The 17,066-nt window shown below is 40.1% G+C and overlaps 1 protein-coding gene and 2 long non-coding RNA genes across 3 annotated transcripts in view; 2 read left to right on the forward strand and 1 right to left on the reverse strand.

Moving 5' to 3' along the window:
* The first annotated feature begins 6,202 nt into the window (after window positions 1-6,202).
* LOC125897883 (uncharacterized) lies at window positions 6,203-7,370 on the forward strand. The gene is made up of 3 exons (XR_007450529.1): window positions 6,203-6,406; window positions 7,072-7,100; window positions 7,342-7,370. It is a non-coding gene; the product is annotated as an uncharacterized LOC125897883 (long non-coding RNA).
* Window positions 7,371-10,099: 2,729 nt separating this feature from the next.
* LOC125897881 (uncharacterized) lies at window positions 10,100-11,006 on the forward strand. Its single transcript, XR_007450528.1, has 3 exons — window positions 10,100-10,219; window positions 10,648-10,761; window positions 10,873-11,006. It is a non-coding gene; the product is annotated as an uncharacterized LOC125897881 (long non-coding RNA).
* The window catches only part of rxfp2a (relaxin family peptide receptor 2a), a 60,891-nt gene continuing 54,036 nt past the window's right edge, over window positions 10,212-17,066 (reverse strand). Inside the window, exons 16-20 of the mRNA XM_049591341.1 lie at window positions 16,239-16,384; window positions 14,579-14,674; window positions 13,120-13,288; window positions 10,870-11,088; window positions 10,212-10,765 (exon numbers count right to left, since the gene is read on the reverse strand). Of these exons, the coding sequence (XP_049447298.1) occupies window positions 10,500-10,765; window positions 10,870-11,088; window positions 13,120-13,288; window positions 14,579-14,674; window positions 16,239-16,384 (896 nt within the window). The 3' untranslated portion in view covers window positions 10,212-10,499. The remainder of the gene's footprint in view (window positions 10,766-10,869; window positions 11,089-13,119; window positions 13,289-14,578; window positions 14,675-16,238; window positions 16,385-17,066) is intronic.

Genomic DNA, 17,066 nt, shown 5'->3' on the forward strand with positions numbered 1-17,066 from the left:
AAAACTATTTCCTCTCCCACACTGAAATGGTTGAGGTCAAAAGGAAGCCACAAGGAATGTGCCACAGACACTTTGGGGCTTATTATTATCATTAACAATCTCTTTTGCTTCTTAACTTCCTTGTCTGGACTTTACTACTTCATCGCTTATTGACTTCATTGATGTACTTGTTATCTAGCTTAAGTTTGTGTATTAAATGACTTGTAAAGTATCTGAGAATGACAGAGGTTACTGATCCTGTGTTATAAATTTGGGTGGTGGAGCTACCTGTTTTATATTTGGGTCATAAACTGTGCCCTTAAGCATACTACACTAGATGCTATCAGCAGACACCACACACCTTTTTCAGCTATGTGCCTTCTTCTTCTTTTATCTTCCTCAGAAGTACCATCACCCCATAAACCACTTCTTCTCTGATTATCATCCCTCCACTTATCATTTAAATTGCACCCTTTGAGACCTCTGCTACAACGGGAAGTCTTTTATTTCTCCTGTCACTCAAATATGCTGTCATGTTAACAGTTGCCCAGATTGCCCCGGATGCTCGGCAACCCGGTCTAACAGGAGAACTGAGGGAATAAACAAGTTTACTTTTGGCTTATGCATTTCAGCAACACTCCAGTTCAGGGGTTCACTGGGATGAAGGGTAAAATTGATGATAGAAATGCCTCACCACCGCAAGAATCAATCTCTTTGTAACAAAACAATGCAGCTTTGTGTCACAAACATTATTGTTCCCAGTTGCAGCCTGAGGTTTATTCTGAGTGCACATGATTAAGTGCTTGTCAACAGCACCACGGATAAATACATGAAGACTATTTTAATGGGACGTCTTGGGTGCTCTGCACATACAAAGTAACAATGTCTTATTTAACATCTTGTAATTATGTATCATTATTGATGCTTTTGACAATATCAATTATTGATCTACCATTGGATTTTGGTCAGTTTACATGCAATAATGCATTCCTAAACTAGTTTTAACAGGCAAAGTAACTGACAGTATTTTTTTTTACTACATGTTTATACTGGCATTACACAGGCTGATGAGTGCACTCAGGGTGCTGCACACATGGCCTGTCAGAGTGAAAGTAATACTTTTACTTTTCTTTCCCTTCTCTTTGCAGCGATTTAGTTTACCTGTTGCAATGTCTCTTGACATGTTTTGGAGCTTACAGACAGCGTCTAAAGCGGTGTGGTCATTATTAGCACGTCCCGGGGCGGCAGTAGCCTGCTTATCAGACTGAACTGCCATTTCCTTTTTACTTCACTTGAGTTTCAGAACAAACAGGAGGTCTGGAAGCAAGCTCGGGCAGCAGTATCAGGTAATACAAGAACATAACACACACTGGAATGAACTGAAACTAATTCAGGTCTTCAAATTGTATAATCTTATACGAAATGCATGAAGTAAAGATTTACAACACAAATACCCTCAATTGCAGTCATATTACAACTGTTATGACTATGATTACTGCCACTGCTAATACAACTGATCACAGTAATAGTAAGAACGAAAACAGCCAGGCAGTCGTTTACATTTGTCTGTTCTCCTGTCATCACAAGGCTGAAACACTGGCTCTACAATGGTGCCCCCTGGAGCCGATTAGAGAAATAATAATTCTTCTGCTTATGCAATTAATCACATTTATGATTCAGGTGGTCAGTTTTGAAGACACTTTAAGACACTATGGCCGTCCCTGAGCAAATGCTGTTTAAACTCTCCCTTAGTTAGCTGGAACTTGAAGTGGAGAGAAGCAGCTCTGAGAAGTGATTTAATATATTCAAATGTCAGATTTAATTTTGTTATTTTTTTGTATGTTTGTCTATCAGTTTAAAGAGACATTAAAACCCTGTCAATCACTGCAAATTCTCTGAGGAAGGAGAGGAATATGCACTGCCACATTCATTAATAAATGCACAAATATTAGTCCTGGATGTGCACATAAGAACATGCATTACAGTATGCTCATCTGCCCCTCCATACCTATATAGAGCTGTGTTATGTAACGCTATCTCTGGGGTCTCTAATGTGCAAACTAATGCATCAGCAAACAGCCTCAGAGCTCCATGAAATCTAACAGAACTACAACAACATTCCCTGACCGATATGAAGTCCTAAATCAAACACACAAAACACTCAAGTCAAATTAATTCTCAACCAAACTTCTAAATAATTATATCAACACAGGATTATCAGATCATTCAAAGTAAAGAGTAATCTGCTACACTCTAGGCAATATTCAGGAGGACTTTGGCTATAAAACAAGCATTAATCTCTAACACAACAGCACCTGAGGGAGATAGGGATTGTGATGGTAAGGAATGTGAGTGTGTGTGTGTGTGTGTGTGTACTGATGTCTCTGTATATGTGTGAACTTGTGTGTGCCTGGCAGAAACACCAGGTTATGTAAGCCAGTGGGAGTGAGGTGCCGGGAGGTATCTATGGAAACGATGACAAGCGAGGAAAGATAGATAGTTCACCAGCTGACTGAGGTTCACCAGTTGGAAGCGAGGATGATCAAACACAGTTTCTGCTTCTTTCCCACAGGCGGATGAAACTCAATAACATCAGAACAATGAACAAAGTGATCAGTGGCCTGCACATGTCACTGAGCAACAGAGCTAATATAGTGCACTGTGTCACTGGGTAAAAACATACCCTTAATGCTGCAGGAGACCCTGAACTTGAACCCTAACACACTAACAACACATACGAAACCATTTAACCAGTGTTTGAGCAAAAGATATTCACACTGCCGTGTTCTCTCCCTCTCTCCCCCTGTTTCTTGTCACTCTCTGCTGTCAGCTAACCGATGAACACTAAGTGTTATGTACTTTAGTAGGCGTTATGGTCGTGTCATCCCTGATTAGATGGTTGGACGATTTGTTCCTTGCACAAAGACTGAAATGAAACGAGTGTCTCACCACACTCTAGTGCACAGGACTTGCCATAAATAATGAAAGACCAGGAAGTGCTGCAATTACACTGTTCCACCATAATTTAACTTACAAAATAGACATGTGTAGAATGTGTAGAATCTGTAGAATGCATATTCATTATGCAATTTTAATATGACATATACAAATATATGAAACCAATATACATGGGAATAACACGGAGGGCAATAAACCTATGTAGATGAATCTGTGTCACCAATGTCAAATGCCAAGTAAGGTGTGAAACCATCCACTAGACGTGCATCTGGAGACACTCCACTATCCTTCTAGACGGCCTCTTAAACTCTGAAGTGCACAGACAGACACATGCATGGTGCATTTTGAGGAAGCTCTAACCACTGCCACATAGTACAAGGAAAACTGGTCTGAACCACGCATTAAGGAGGCCCTTTCTGTAAAAATGGAACAACTCCTAAAGAAGCATTTCACCGTTGAAAAGATGGTCTTTTATGGGCTCTCAGTGCAGTGATAATTTAATAATAAATAAATTGGTGCTACATGACCAGAAAAAACAGAGGAAAAAAACTGTGGCGTTCGCGTTTGCTCAAGAGGTAGAAAACCTACAACTACCAGAATGCACTAAGCCACACCGGATCAATAAACGCCCCCGCTGGTGGGTGAAGTAATGCAGCTTGTCCCTTTTGACACAGCAAACAAAATGGAGGTCGGCTGGATAACAATCTGAAATTACAGTTAAACTGTAACCTAAAATATGTTTCTGAAAGCATTTAAGGCACGATACAGGCAAGTAACTGAATCCTGATTCACTGCTGATCAGCACTGCCTTGTTTCACCATTTGATCTAAGTTTTTATAGCCTCTGTTTTAACAATACCGGAAACATTAGTAAACAGGCGCCCACTGTCTGTTCACAAATTCTCTTATTACAGCCAAACAGTGCACTAAAATATGTCTGAAGACATTTTAGGCTAGAAATAGGAAATACAGTAACAGAATCTTGGTTTATAATTTATCAGCACTGCCTGGTTTTATAGTTTGATCTGAGTCTGGCCTAAATATGAGAAAGAGGGGGGTGGGTCTCTCTCGATCAGCTTCTATACTCTTTGTGTCTCTGTTGGCCAGCATACGAAAATGTATAATCAGTAGTTTGTGCAACAACCCTAGAACTGGGGAAAATTTAAACGTTCGTGAAACGCATCATCCAGCTGGGTTTGAGCTAGGAAATGAGCATGGAGATCTGGGCATTGATAAGATGAAGGGAAGTTTACATCGTTTTCACTATGAGAATTATGTGGGTTAAGAAAACTCTCTGACCCTTTAAATCATAAAGTGGATAAATGAGAGAAAAAGACTGATGGTTAATATAAAATCAAGATTGTTCTTTGTTGTTCGTGAAAAATTTAGATTTTTAAGATTCTGAAACAGCATCAACATGCAAAGTGTTGGGCCTAATTATTATTATTATGAATATTTTTTCCAATGTGTTTCTCTACATGACAGTCTCAAAATACAATTAATTTAATACATTCTAGTGGCATGGTATATAGATTGTTGTAGCTCTGGCGACCTAGTGGCCCACCTAGTGTATCATAAAACACCTTCACATGCTAACCAACATGCATTTGATTAGAAAGGATTACTAAATCAATAGAAAATCCTCACATTCCTCAAAACATAAAGCATTTCTGTGACTCCACTTAAGTCTTACTATACTTTTCCCTGCAGCCTTCTCCTAACATGACCTGAACTTGGACGTGAGGAATAATTAGGCTAGTGAAATGGAGAAATATTCCTAGCCCCAAGATTTTGTAAATTGAGGACAGATATGAAGGAGTGGGAGAAACGCCACAGGAGCCCAGCGCTGTGACACAGACGACATGCTGTCTGTGTGTGTTACTTGTAGTCCAGACACAGAACAATGGAGTTAACTGGGTCGCCGTTGCAGACTGGCTGTGCCAAACAGCTGGAGAGATGAAGAGGGAGATGATTGAGGAAGGAGGGGAGGGGAGGGGAGGGAGAGGAATAAGGAGGGACTGGCTTAAAATAGGAGCATGGACAGACCAGGCTGGGGAGGAGAACTAGTCATCCTCTTACCTCATAATTTCAAAGCAAATTCACCACTCATTACAAAACAATGTCAACACAATTAAAAAATAATAGAAATGTGTGATTTCATTCCGTCAGGTGACAAGAAATAAAGAAGTGTACAGTAGTGGTGGGACATCTGAGTGTGTATGAGTGCATGTAAATAATACATGCTGTAACACTGGCTTCCTCTCACAAAATATTCAAGCTGACTCCTGAGCATCTCAGCTGGAGAATAATAAAGTGCACAGCTACTCAGGCGGGATGATGCGCGCCACTGGACCATAACCCATTTAAGTTTCCCCCATTTGAAGGCTGTGTTTTAATCTACAACCCATAACATCATCTCCACCATGAGGGAAAACAGACTCAGACATGATGTCAGACATCCATGTGTTAAGTTACGTTACACTACGAGATGTTTCATATTGTATTTAAGCCCCCAAACTGTATTAGCAGGTACCACTGGTGACTTTAATGCTATGTTATTAATGTAAGCTACATAGCTGGTTGCTAACATGCAGTGTAGCATATTATCTTTCACCGCCATCGCTAAGTGTGTATTTACAATCACCGTCGCTGTCCACATAAAGACTGTTGCTTAGCTAAACAGTCTCCACAAACCGACGCGGCATTGTTCGCCGTGTGAGTGTGTGAGGAAACGTGGAAACGTGTTTAGGTTAGTCACGTTATATTTTACACATGCTAATGGGTGTCGACCAATATAACCAGCTAACCATGTAGCTAACTCGGTAGCCAGCGAGCTAGTCCAAGCCCCTGTGGTAGTTATATCGATGTTATACCAACCAAGACATTGCTCGGTGCCTTTGTAGTCACCACAGCACCATTAAACACCACCAGACACAGCACTAATGCGACATTAAACCGGACCGTACCTTTTCTACGTCGAGCCTGGCGACTACAGGATCATTTCCTGGCACGGATTCTTTGTTTATGTGGTTTAGTGGGTTGTTTTCATCAATCCGTCTCGTCTCTCTCCTCCGGGAGTCGTGCCGCCCCGGCTGACAGCACTACGGGTAGGGATGACAGGGCCCCACCCCTAGCAACCAATCAGATGGCGGAGTTCTGAAAACTGAGGCAAGGCGCGTTTTCTATTGGTTGATAGCCGTGTCCGTCAACGTGTCGCTAAGGGTGCGACTGGGTCCAAGGGCAGGACACCTGCCACGGAAGGATGCTGAGCGCCGCAGGTGCAGTCGGATTAAGTGATGAAAGGGCTGTAAAGAAATACTGAAAAGACATGTAGCGTGATAACAGGCGGCTGCATAAAGACACGACGAGATAAACTAGCTTCTCTTAAGCATCTGTGTTTACGTTTTTGTTTTAAATATTAGCAAGTATGCTTCCTATGCACACACCAAATCAGCACTTTATTTCATAAGGTAAGCACTTTAGCTTTTTAAAAACAATTTTCATGCTATTTTCATACAGTAAATCTCTTATCAGGTATGCGTGTGCACAGTATATAGCCACTAATTTGGGTGTTTTTAACTTATCTCACTTTTCTAGCCTGTATTTCAGAACAAAATATTAATAATATTATTCCAATGAACTTGAAAAAGAGAAAAACGACTGTTTGCTGTGTGTATGCAAACGTAGATCAAAATCCCGTGTCGGCTGCTCATGGAGCAACAGGATGGACAAGAAGGCGATGCAGGCACTCCGAAAAAATCTAGAAAAACGAGACAGGAAATATTAAAAACCCTTTCTTGTAGTGGCTAAATGTTTAAAAGAGCCAACATGTTTCAACCACTGCAGGCCTTCCTCAGGGCTTTCACAGGTATGGCCACACCTTTATAGTGGTAGGACAATGACAGGTGAAACCAATAGACAATAATGAAAAACAGAGTGACATGAGATAAGAAACCCAGAAAAAATACATTTAAATATATACACACCTATCTTAAATCATAGACTGTGAGACCAGGATACTTTTAGGCATCCAGCTGATGGATCGAAAAGCTTCCCTGTGATTAAGTTACTGTATTATGTCACTGTGTTCTATGCAACAAAAAGGCTTTCTAATATCTCCTTCCTCATTTTTCAGAGTGCCTGGATTGCCTTCTTACCAAACCAGTAAGTTAAAATTATGATGTTCCTTGATGTATTATAAAAACCTACAAATGTTGAAATCCACTAGACAATAGTTCAGTCAAATGCATTTTTATTTGACAATGTAAACATATAATTTGCTTACATTCATATGGCAACATTAAACAAATAAAATGACAGCCTGCTAAAATACTACTGCCCTCACCAGTAGTAGTTTTATATTTTGCTTGGTTTATAAATAGAAAACTCTGCTGTCGTTCTTCAGCTTTTCAGAATAACTGATGAAGGAAATAGGTAAGTAGGCCAGGGATTCAGCTCTGTACTGGGTACATTTATGGAGCTTTATCATTTCAGAACAGAACTGCTCACTCAGCATTTAAGTGTGTGTGTGTGTGTGTGTGTGTGTGTGTGTGTGTGTGTGTGTGCGTGCGTGCGTGCGTGTGTGCGTGTGTGTACTTGTACATGCTATATGGTGAGGACCATAACAATGTATTTTAGCAACAGAGTGAGGACATTTTGCAAAGTGAGGACATTTTGGCTGGTCCTCACTTTTCAAAGGCCTGTTTGAGGGTTTAGACTTGGTTTTAGAGTTCAGGTTAGAATCAGGTTTAGGGTAAGGGTTGGGGTTAGGCATTTAGTTGTGATGGTTAAAGTAAGGGTAGGGGCTAGGGAATGTCTTATGTCAATGAAGGTCCTAACAGAGATAGAAATGCAAGAATGTGTGTGTGCATGTATGCGTATATGCTGGTGTTTTACTTGTCAGCTTTGTTCCATTTTCGCTGTGTTCCTTTAAAATTACATGCAGCCTTAATGGATAGGTTATTGCCAACACAAAAGCACAACATATTTAAATGCACTTCAAGTCTGTATTCTCATTTTTTTTTTTATTGATTCAAAGAGCCATCTCTGTGGGGAAGCCAATAAACACAAAATTTACAAACTTGACGACTCCAACAATAGAGAACATACACTGTGCCAAACTAAAACATAATGCATAAAAACATATGCACACCTGCATAGCACAGTAGGAAATGATATTCCTTATTTCATGAGAGGGAGTTCCACTGCTTGGCATACAACTATAAAAATCAGTAAACCTGTATAAGTTTAGTCATCTTGTAGTCCTTTCATTGTTGCTGATGATGGTCAATGAATTTAAGCAACAAAAACAGGCAAATATATCAGTATAAAAAAAGTAGAAAAAGAGACATGAACCAAAGACCTGGCGACATCTCACAAGCACAATGATAATGTATCTGAATTTAACAAATTCCTCATGTACAGATTAGTGAATTTCATGTAACATGGCATGCTTTAACAAAACATTTTAATCTAATCTGGGTCAGTCACACATTTAATGGTATCAAGATGCTACAGCATATTGTTTCAGGCTCAAAACCACAGCTCACACTGTACATGCACATGGAGTGTACAAAATGACATGTAACAAACAAGAAGAAAATTCAAATGACACCCTTTACATCAGAATAATGTAAAAAAATATGGCAAAATGGGGGCGTCGGTTGCGTAGTGGTAGAGCAGGCGCCCCATGTACAAGGCTGTTGCCGCAGCGGCCCGGGTTCGACACCAGCTTGTGGCCCCTTGCTGCATGTCACTCCCCCTCTCTCTCCCCCTTTCACACTTGTCTGTCCTATCCATTAAAGGCTAAAAATGCCCCCCAAAAAAAATCTTAAAAAAAATATGGCAAAATGTGCATCAGTTTACAGTCGGGGGGAACAGGAAGTTAGCTACTGCTACACATAACTGATGCATGACATTCAGTGATTGTTGATGATTAAGAGTCTTTCTCTCATGTTTTTCTCCAATTGGCTGGTTTCTCTCATATTTAAAGTGCTTCACATGTAATTATAATCCTGCCCTAATTCAACAAAATTCACTTTAGCAATGACATTTTCATCTTTCCATATAATTCAAATGCAAAAGCCCAGTGTGCGTTGTCATTTTCACATTAACCACATAATTATTTTCGCACCCCCTTCACTACAAACCTGTCAACTAATGCCATTAAAGGTAAAATTATATAAAATGTCTTTATTACTAGGGGCCTGATAATAATTTAATGTGGCATTAAACATTTCATTTTAAGATTTGTTGGGTTAAATATTATTTGTGGCATTTATAGAACAATTTTGCATGATGACACATCAAGCCTGCGAATATGCAAATGCACTCCTTCTTTTGTAGCTTCACCTCTACATTTCTGTGCATCGGAGGCATTAGAAAAGGGGTATTACGGAAAAATAAATGAAGTATCATCAGGAAAGCTAATTAGGCCAGTAAACCCAACACTGAGGAGCAAGAGGAAAAGAAAACTAGAAAAGCAGAGAGCAGAGAGAAAAATAAATGCCATGGATTAATTGGGTAGCATAATCACCTTAAATTGTATTATGAATTTGAATTTAAATTGCTTCATAGAGGATATTAAAACGACATGTAAAATGGACTTTGCATTTGAATGAAACACAAAAAAATGGGAGTTGGAGTTTGGCATTTGAATTTCAAACATGTTCGTTTGTGTGGACATTCAGTTAATCATTTGTATTATGTCAGCATTATAATTTCTTAAATAATGTTCAAGTTTGTGCAGTTGCATTCCTTGTTTTGTTGAGACTGAAATCATTTATCACTGAATCTATTTCTCGCCTCAATGTCTGATGAGCTGATGAGTCACTACTGTGACTCATTGAGCTTCATCAGTGAGTCACTCCAGTGAAAATGTGCCTATGAGATAAGAAAGATATTTGGCTGCAAGACTTCCAGCTCCCTCTTCTGTTCTACCTCTATAGTCTAACCAAGAGGTCACTAAATTCAAATCTGTGACAAGTGTAGGGCATTGTGTATGGTATAAATGCACTTTTCTTACTTGTATGAAGACATTTAAAATCCATTGTGACTGTCCCCAGGGTAGCAGTGACTGTACAGTACATGCTGGTATTTATCTTTTCATCCATCTTCTTTGTTATTCCTTTCTCACCTTACAGTGCCCTTACCTGGAACAATATCGAAAGTATGGCTACATAAGCAGGCAAGCATGGAGGCAACTGTATCTGCAGTGGTACAGAGGGTCATCTCCAGTCGTAAGGTGCTGTCTGATCCCTGGCTCCCTGTGCCAGAATTTTAAAGTAAGTCTGAGCAACACACTGGGTGCCAAAGTGCTCCCTGTCTGTATACATAGGGGGAATAAAATGTAAACTGCTTTGGACAAAAGCATCGTGTCATTTTTACAAATGCAGAGCACTTCAGAGTCTGACGAGACAGCTCAGTGATTGTTATTCTTTTTCCAATGGAGAGCCAGTCTCATTAAAGTAGTGCCACTGTCGTGTAGAAGCCTAAAGATATAGCCAGCCAGCAACAGGCTCTCAACCAGTAGCGTACAAAGTGCCAGGAAAGTTCCTGCCTCCCTCAGGCGTAGCGGGGATCTGCACCAGTCAGTGACCCCGGCTGGAGGTAGTGTGGTGGCTGGTAGCAAGGGGGCCGTGTCGTTTCCATGAATATTGTGGAGGACGTGAGGCTTTTGCGGTCTTTTTTCAACATGTGTCTTCTTTGCCAGCGACAGAGTAAGACCTCCACCTGCTCTCTGAAAAAGCTGGTGGTCAAGGTGTACAGGATGGGGTTCAAGGCGCTGTTGATGGGAAGGATGAAGATGACCACCCAGCTGGAGATGGTGCCTAAAAGAGAACAGGCTGCATAAGTTCAAACAGCAAAACAATAATATGTTATTTAAATGTTAAAGTCATGTCAACGTAATCTTTAACATTTATTCATCTCTTACCAGGTATCTCCACCTCCAGCAGTGAGAGGATTTTCACCATAAATATGGGAATCCAGCAGAGGGCATCAGAGAACACGATGAAGAAAAATCTGTTGGCCACAGCCACATCTCTGTGCAGTCTGCTCCTCAAGTCCATGGCGTTGATGCCAGTTTTATAGATGGAGTAAAACATGCTGGAGTAGGAGAAGACGATCACCAGGAATGCCGCCAGGTTTAGACCTAAAGAAATTGACATGCTATTCACACATATAAATGCAGGGGTGGAGTAAGTATTCAGATCCTTTACTTGAGGAGAAGTAGGGAAACATAAATGTGAAAATACCTAAATCATCAAGTAAAAGTTCTGCATTTAAAATCTACTAAAAAGAAGCAGTAAGTAGTGATTCTCTTAAATTGTTAATACTGATGCATCGCTGTGTTTAGACCAGTGCTTTCCAACATAACGGCCAAGCCCACTGCAAAGGGTCACAAGATAAATCTAAGGTGATGTGAGAGGATTGTTTCTGAAGGTTTTTCTAATCTTAGCTTATTTTGTGACATATACATATATGACTTATAATTGCATGAAACCAAAGAAACCATCTGAGTTTTACTTAAAGCACTAAGGCTCCATGAGTCATCAGCAATGACTACATAAAATAATGGACATAGTAACCATGATGTTACATCATAATGTTTGTGGATTTCTGTTTTGAAACCACGATTTCAGCAGCTCAGCCATTGGGTGTTTTTTTTTTTTTTAGCCAAAAGTGACCATATGAGAGGTTGGAGCTGTGATGGAGCGAGGGCGGATATGACTCATAAACCATAGTAATGCCTCACAGACAGCCATCTACTCAAGCTGCCCTGCCCTTATATATGCGTAACTTTAAGCCTTGATAAAATACATAAACAGGTGACTTATATAAAAAATTGACCCCACCCCCCTATACAGTTGTAAGGAATGTATAGAGACCGTATCAGGCTGTAAACATGTTTATTTCTGCTGTAAAGTTGGGCTCTTTAACATGAGGTCTATGTGGACTGACTCGTCTCGGAGCCAACCTCAAATGGCCATTTCAGGAACCGCAGTTTTTGGAATTTCCGTTTTGGCTTTTTTTTTTTTTTTTTTTCAGCCCAAGAGGTTGCCGCTTCAAGGTCATCATCTCAAACATACCCCATATTGATTGTATTCGGCCTGACTGTGGCTGCGTTAACTGGAAATCTGTCTGATTGGGAGGAGGACCAGACGCATCTGCCAGAGTAAATGAAACATGAGCTCACAGATTCGTCTGGTTCCCAGGCTATCTTATTGGTTGAACTAATAACAATCTGTGAACATCTAAAGTGTGACAAGATGTCCCAAATAGACATTGTTATTTTGTAAGAGCTCACAAGCCCAAAACACTGGCAATTAAATCTCGAACAATGCATTATATTGTAAAAGCTCATCATGTTTTTTTAAGTAAGGAGTAAAAAGTACAATATTTCCTTCTGAAATGTAGCGGAGAAAAGTATAAAATGCAAAGAGCTGAAATACTGAACAGGCAGAGAGGTTCAGTGTATATTGTCCTCTTGCTCAAACACAGATCCACACTTGAATTTTCTACGTGCATGCACTTATACACAGGTTTGCACATGTGCACACTCAAAGAGAGAAGCCAGAGGCGATAAATGACAAACAGTGGCACCTCATATATTATCACATTCTCCCTGCATGAATTAATTCACATGATTTTCATTTAACAGCCTAGTGATGTAAATGCTGGCACCCTTTCAGAGAGAGTATCCCCTGTAATTCATTCATCACCGCTGCCAGACTTCCGCTGGTCCGCAGTGAGAACATTGAGTAATAAGAACCTGGACTAATCACACATTGTTGATAGATACGTTGTGATTGCTGTGTAACAGCCTAATCTAACATGGAGTGCTGTTCCCTGGTCTGTCAGTCGGTTGGTACACAGTGACAGTGAGTAACTATGTCACTATGAGAGCGTTTTAGTTTCCATGTCTCATGATAAGCAACAGTATGGCTCATTGAATATAAGGCTCAGTATTTAATCTCTGTGTGTAGTGCATTTGATTCCTCTACACTGGTTTTTTTCATCATCTTTGAGGTATGAATGTTTCATTAGTTTCACGCTTACATTTTCATTAATTCTCTTAACAAACAAAAAATGTTGCTACCAATCCTTTAGTTTAGTGCCAAAATAATTATTCAGCATTAAATAAGCTTACGTGAAAAAGAAAGACTTTTTTCCTTCAATTTACCCAGAAAAATCCCTGTGGAATATCCTTTGGCAGTAGGTTTTTCTTGCCTGTCAGAGTGCAGGGGAAAGCAGACCCCATTGCGTCCGTAGTAGTTTCCAAACACATCCTCATTCATTAGGGGCACTGCAGCAATTATGAACCCCAGTAGCCAGATAGAGGCCAGGACCACCTTGCAGCAGGACAACAAACATGTTGTTAGGATTTCTGCCAGAAAGCCCACAATAAAAGAAACAGCTTCAACAAATCGATGACTCATTGAATTTCCGCATCTTCACTGTCATTTAATTAACTGAAACTCCAACACATTTACTTCTGTCAAGTTGTCTCCTGTTGACAGACAAGTCAATTCAGGCTCTACCTCCAGCTCGACTCTCTGAGACAGAAAACAGTAGGTGGCGGAGCTTTCTCACAAAGAGCCTCTCTCAGTCAGACTCACATGCAGGAGCATTTATGGCGAATGGAAACTGGCAGTTAGAGTTGGCTGAAAATGCTCTGCTCCGAGATGCAGGAGTGAACGTATCCCCCATAACAAACATAATATTAGATCTTAAATCAAGGTTAAATAAAGGTTGTGGTGATGAGCTTTGGCGAGAGTCTATCAGCAGGGTAGTTGTAGGACGTGTCAGCAGTGGCACCTCTTTTTGGGCCGTTTACAGTCTTGGAATATATATAGTAGAGTATACCCACTTCCCCATGGGTAACATGCCCATCTACCTAGTGGTACACCCATCTCATCGACCACCACTACACCACTGAGTGTCAGGCTATAATGGCAATGCTCTGCATGAATATAATTGGATGTTTCCACCCAGCTGATAACCACAAAGCTGTGAATGAGAAAGTGATTTTGAAGCATGCATAAAACAGTTGTTCTGCCTGAGCTAATGTCCTCATACATATATTAAAGCTGTTTTTTATTTTCAGTCTGTGTGTGGTCATTTAATTTCTCACACAGCATTCTGAAGAAGTTGAGCTGAACTAAAAGTGAATCAACAAGTGTTTTGTTTCCTTCCTGAAGTGTAAAAGCATCACATTAACGTCTGTTTTGTTGCAAATCCTCTTTTATCTTTTGATCTCAGTCGTGATTAAGAATTCCTAATGAGATGTTTTCACACACTCAAGGTGAGTAAACTGACAGCATGTTTCTTGCTTAGTTATACTCATAAAACAACTGCAGTGTCATTTATGTTGAACTAAAAACAAATCAAATGCTTTCACACCATATGGTTATTTTACACACCACACAACTGAAGCAAGTAGTAAACTGGTGTTGTCTCTTTTGAGATTCTCTATATAAAAACAGCGCAAAGGATTCAATTAAATTAATTTGAAAAGAAGACATTCAGCAGGTATTCCCCCCCCCCCCTCCCCCTGTAATCTGTATTAGTACTATCAGTACTATACTATGATAGTACTAATCTGTATTAGTACTATCATAGTATAGTGTAAAGCAGCTCACCACAGTCTGAAGTTTGCTCGGGCGCAGATTGCTGAAGGGGAACACAATGACCAGAAACTTCTCCAGAGTCAGGTAGGTCAGGAGGAGAACAGACACCTGGGGGAAAACACTCACTGTGAATCTTAAAGGAACATCTTAACTCACAAATCACTTAACACCTCTGCTGATCATTTACATAAACTTTTAGATTGATTTTCCTCTTCCCAGACAGACATTGGGTTGAGCTCAAGTAACATGATATAAAAATGCAGAGGTTTGAAATGTGCTTCAGATAAATGATCACAGTAACATAAATCGGGTTTGTTGTTGCCGCAGATTTGCAATGCATGCTAATGGGCAAACTGAAGACTACTCCTCATTTGTGCATTCAGGTGCTTTTGTTCTTTATTTTCCAACAACTGAGTGCATGAATTTAATGTTCATTTTGCAATAATTTGAAGTATATGTGGTTTATAGTCATTATGGGCTAAAATATGCAGAACCATTGGTATAGTTCATTAATCTCTGCTCAGTAGAGAAGTTTTTTTTTATCAGTTTTGAGGTTGTTCACTGTTTTTTTTCATGCACAGATAAAAAGAAAATCTGTCCATGACGTCAGAGGTCAAGGATCCACATATCTGATCTGGTGGAAAAATTCACATCAAAAGGTGCCCTGTGGAGTTCTCTGACCAAAGTCAAGTTTACATTGGCTTCTTACCAAAATGCACTACATGTCCTGAACTTTTTATTTTAATAATCTAAACCGTGCGATGTTTATATTCATGTCTGCTTTTGTTTTTAATTCCTACGGCATACTGTGACGTACTCGTGTTTGTGCACAACACAAACAAAACAGGAAACTGCTTAAATAGAGCATTCCTCCATTTCTTCATCAACAACATTATAAAATTCAGCATTTCCACTATCAGTTATATTTATGCAGTCACGGCAGCCTGCCAGCTCAGCTTGCAGTCCCACACCAATGCCTCATGTCACATTACATAAAAATAGTTGCAGTGAGGTTCATAGACAAGAGAGCAGTGATACTCGGTCGTCTGATAAACATAGTTAAGGTACGGAAATTGGTATCAGGAGGCAAAAAGCTAGATCGATGCATAATATCATCAAAAAAACAAAACACCAACACCAGTAAGATATACATTTATTTATATTAAATATTGGTGCATAAAAAGGTAAATTTAGCATGTAAAGGCTTTAGACATATAGCAACATTTTGAGCAGAAACAGGTTATAATCAAAATCTCCTTTGGCAAACTAGACTCAGAGCCTCAAGTACCTGCAGGCTGGGCTGATAAAATGCCAGAAGGAGCAGAAGCAGCAGCTGATATGAGATCAGTGAAAAGGCAGCAGCAGCAGAATAAGAGTGTGTAATTGAAATCATAAAGGGTAACTTCAATATTCCTCAACCCGGAGCCTATTTTCCTACGTCTGTGTGTCTAGGTGACAAATGAGAACATGTTTTGAAATGGATCCAGCATTGAGAGAGAGCGCTGTGGCCAGCAGCCACGAAACAGGCTGCAATTTAACCACTCAGTGCATGTTCACACTGTCAATGTGCGTCCACTAAAAGTGCTTGTTTTTGCCACTTACAGGCCCAAATATCATTGCAAGTGTCTGACAACATTACGGAGAGGATCACCACAGAGGTCGATCGAGTTACCTCTGAGGAGAGCATGGCCAGGAATCCAATGGTCCGACACTCCACGCTCTCCATCCAGAGCAGGGCGTTACTGTTGTACTGTCCGCGGAATTTCACATCAAACACTCCAACAAAAAACAGGTACACACCCATGAGGCAGTCTGCACCTGCATGATAAGAGATAGTGACAAACATGTGCATTTACAGAGAGAGGAGCTCTGTGTGCTAGAGGATGAGTTTATCTGTCAGCTGCTGGCAGACCCAAAATTTCATTTCTCATTAAAATTCATACCACAGCGTATTATTTCTACCTTCAGGCAGGAGCAATCACTAGCATGGGATACACACGTCTGGATGACACTGTGTGCAGGAGTATCAGGGTGGGAAACTAGGTGAGCTGTTGGGCTCAATTTTTAAAGCTTCAGCATATTTTATAGTTTTCCTACTGCAATACAAGTCCACAACATGAATGAAAAAAAACAGGAATAAGGACAACAAGGTAATGCATATCAAGCTACAGTATTGTCTATAAAGATTTTCTGAGTGAAGCCTGGAGGATGAGGGTGGGTGGGAGGAGGGTGGAGGAGTAACAGGCACAGAGAGGGAGAGTCAGAGTGACCGGGATGATATAAGTAAAGCTGACACATTTGAGCCAAAGTAAGATGAACTAACTGAGAATACAAAACTGAGACAACAGATAAAAAACAAACAAATGGTGCACGACGAAGGAGAGAAGTAATATTGTCAATTTAAAGTTACTAAGGATATGGATTATTTCAGGGAAGCCTTCCTTCATGCATTTCCATCCCTGTTATTTTTTTCCGTCTTTAAGTGTTTGCCTTTGATTTA

Source organism: Epinephelus fuscoguttatus, linkage group LG12 (assembly GCF_011397635.1).
Source record: "Epinephelus fuscoguttatus linkage group LG12, E.fuscoguttatus.final_Chr_v1".
Lineage (NCBI taxonomy): Eukaryota > Metazoa > Chordata > Actinopteri > Perciformes > Serranidae > Epinephelus > Epinephelus fuscoguttatus.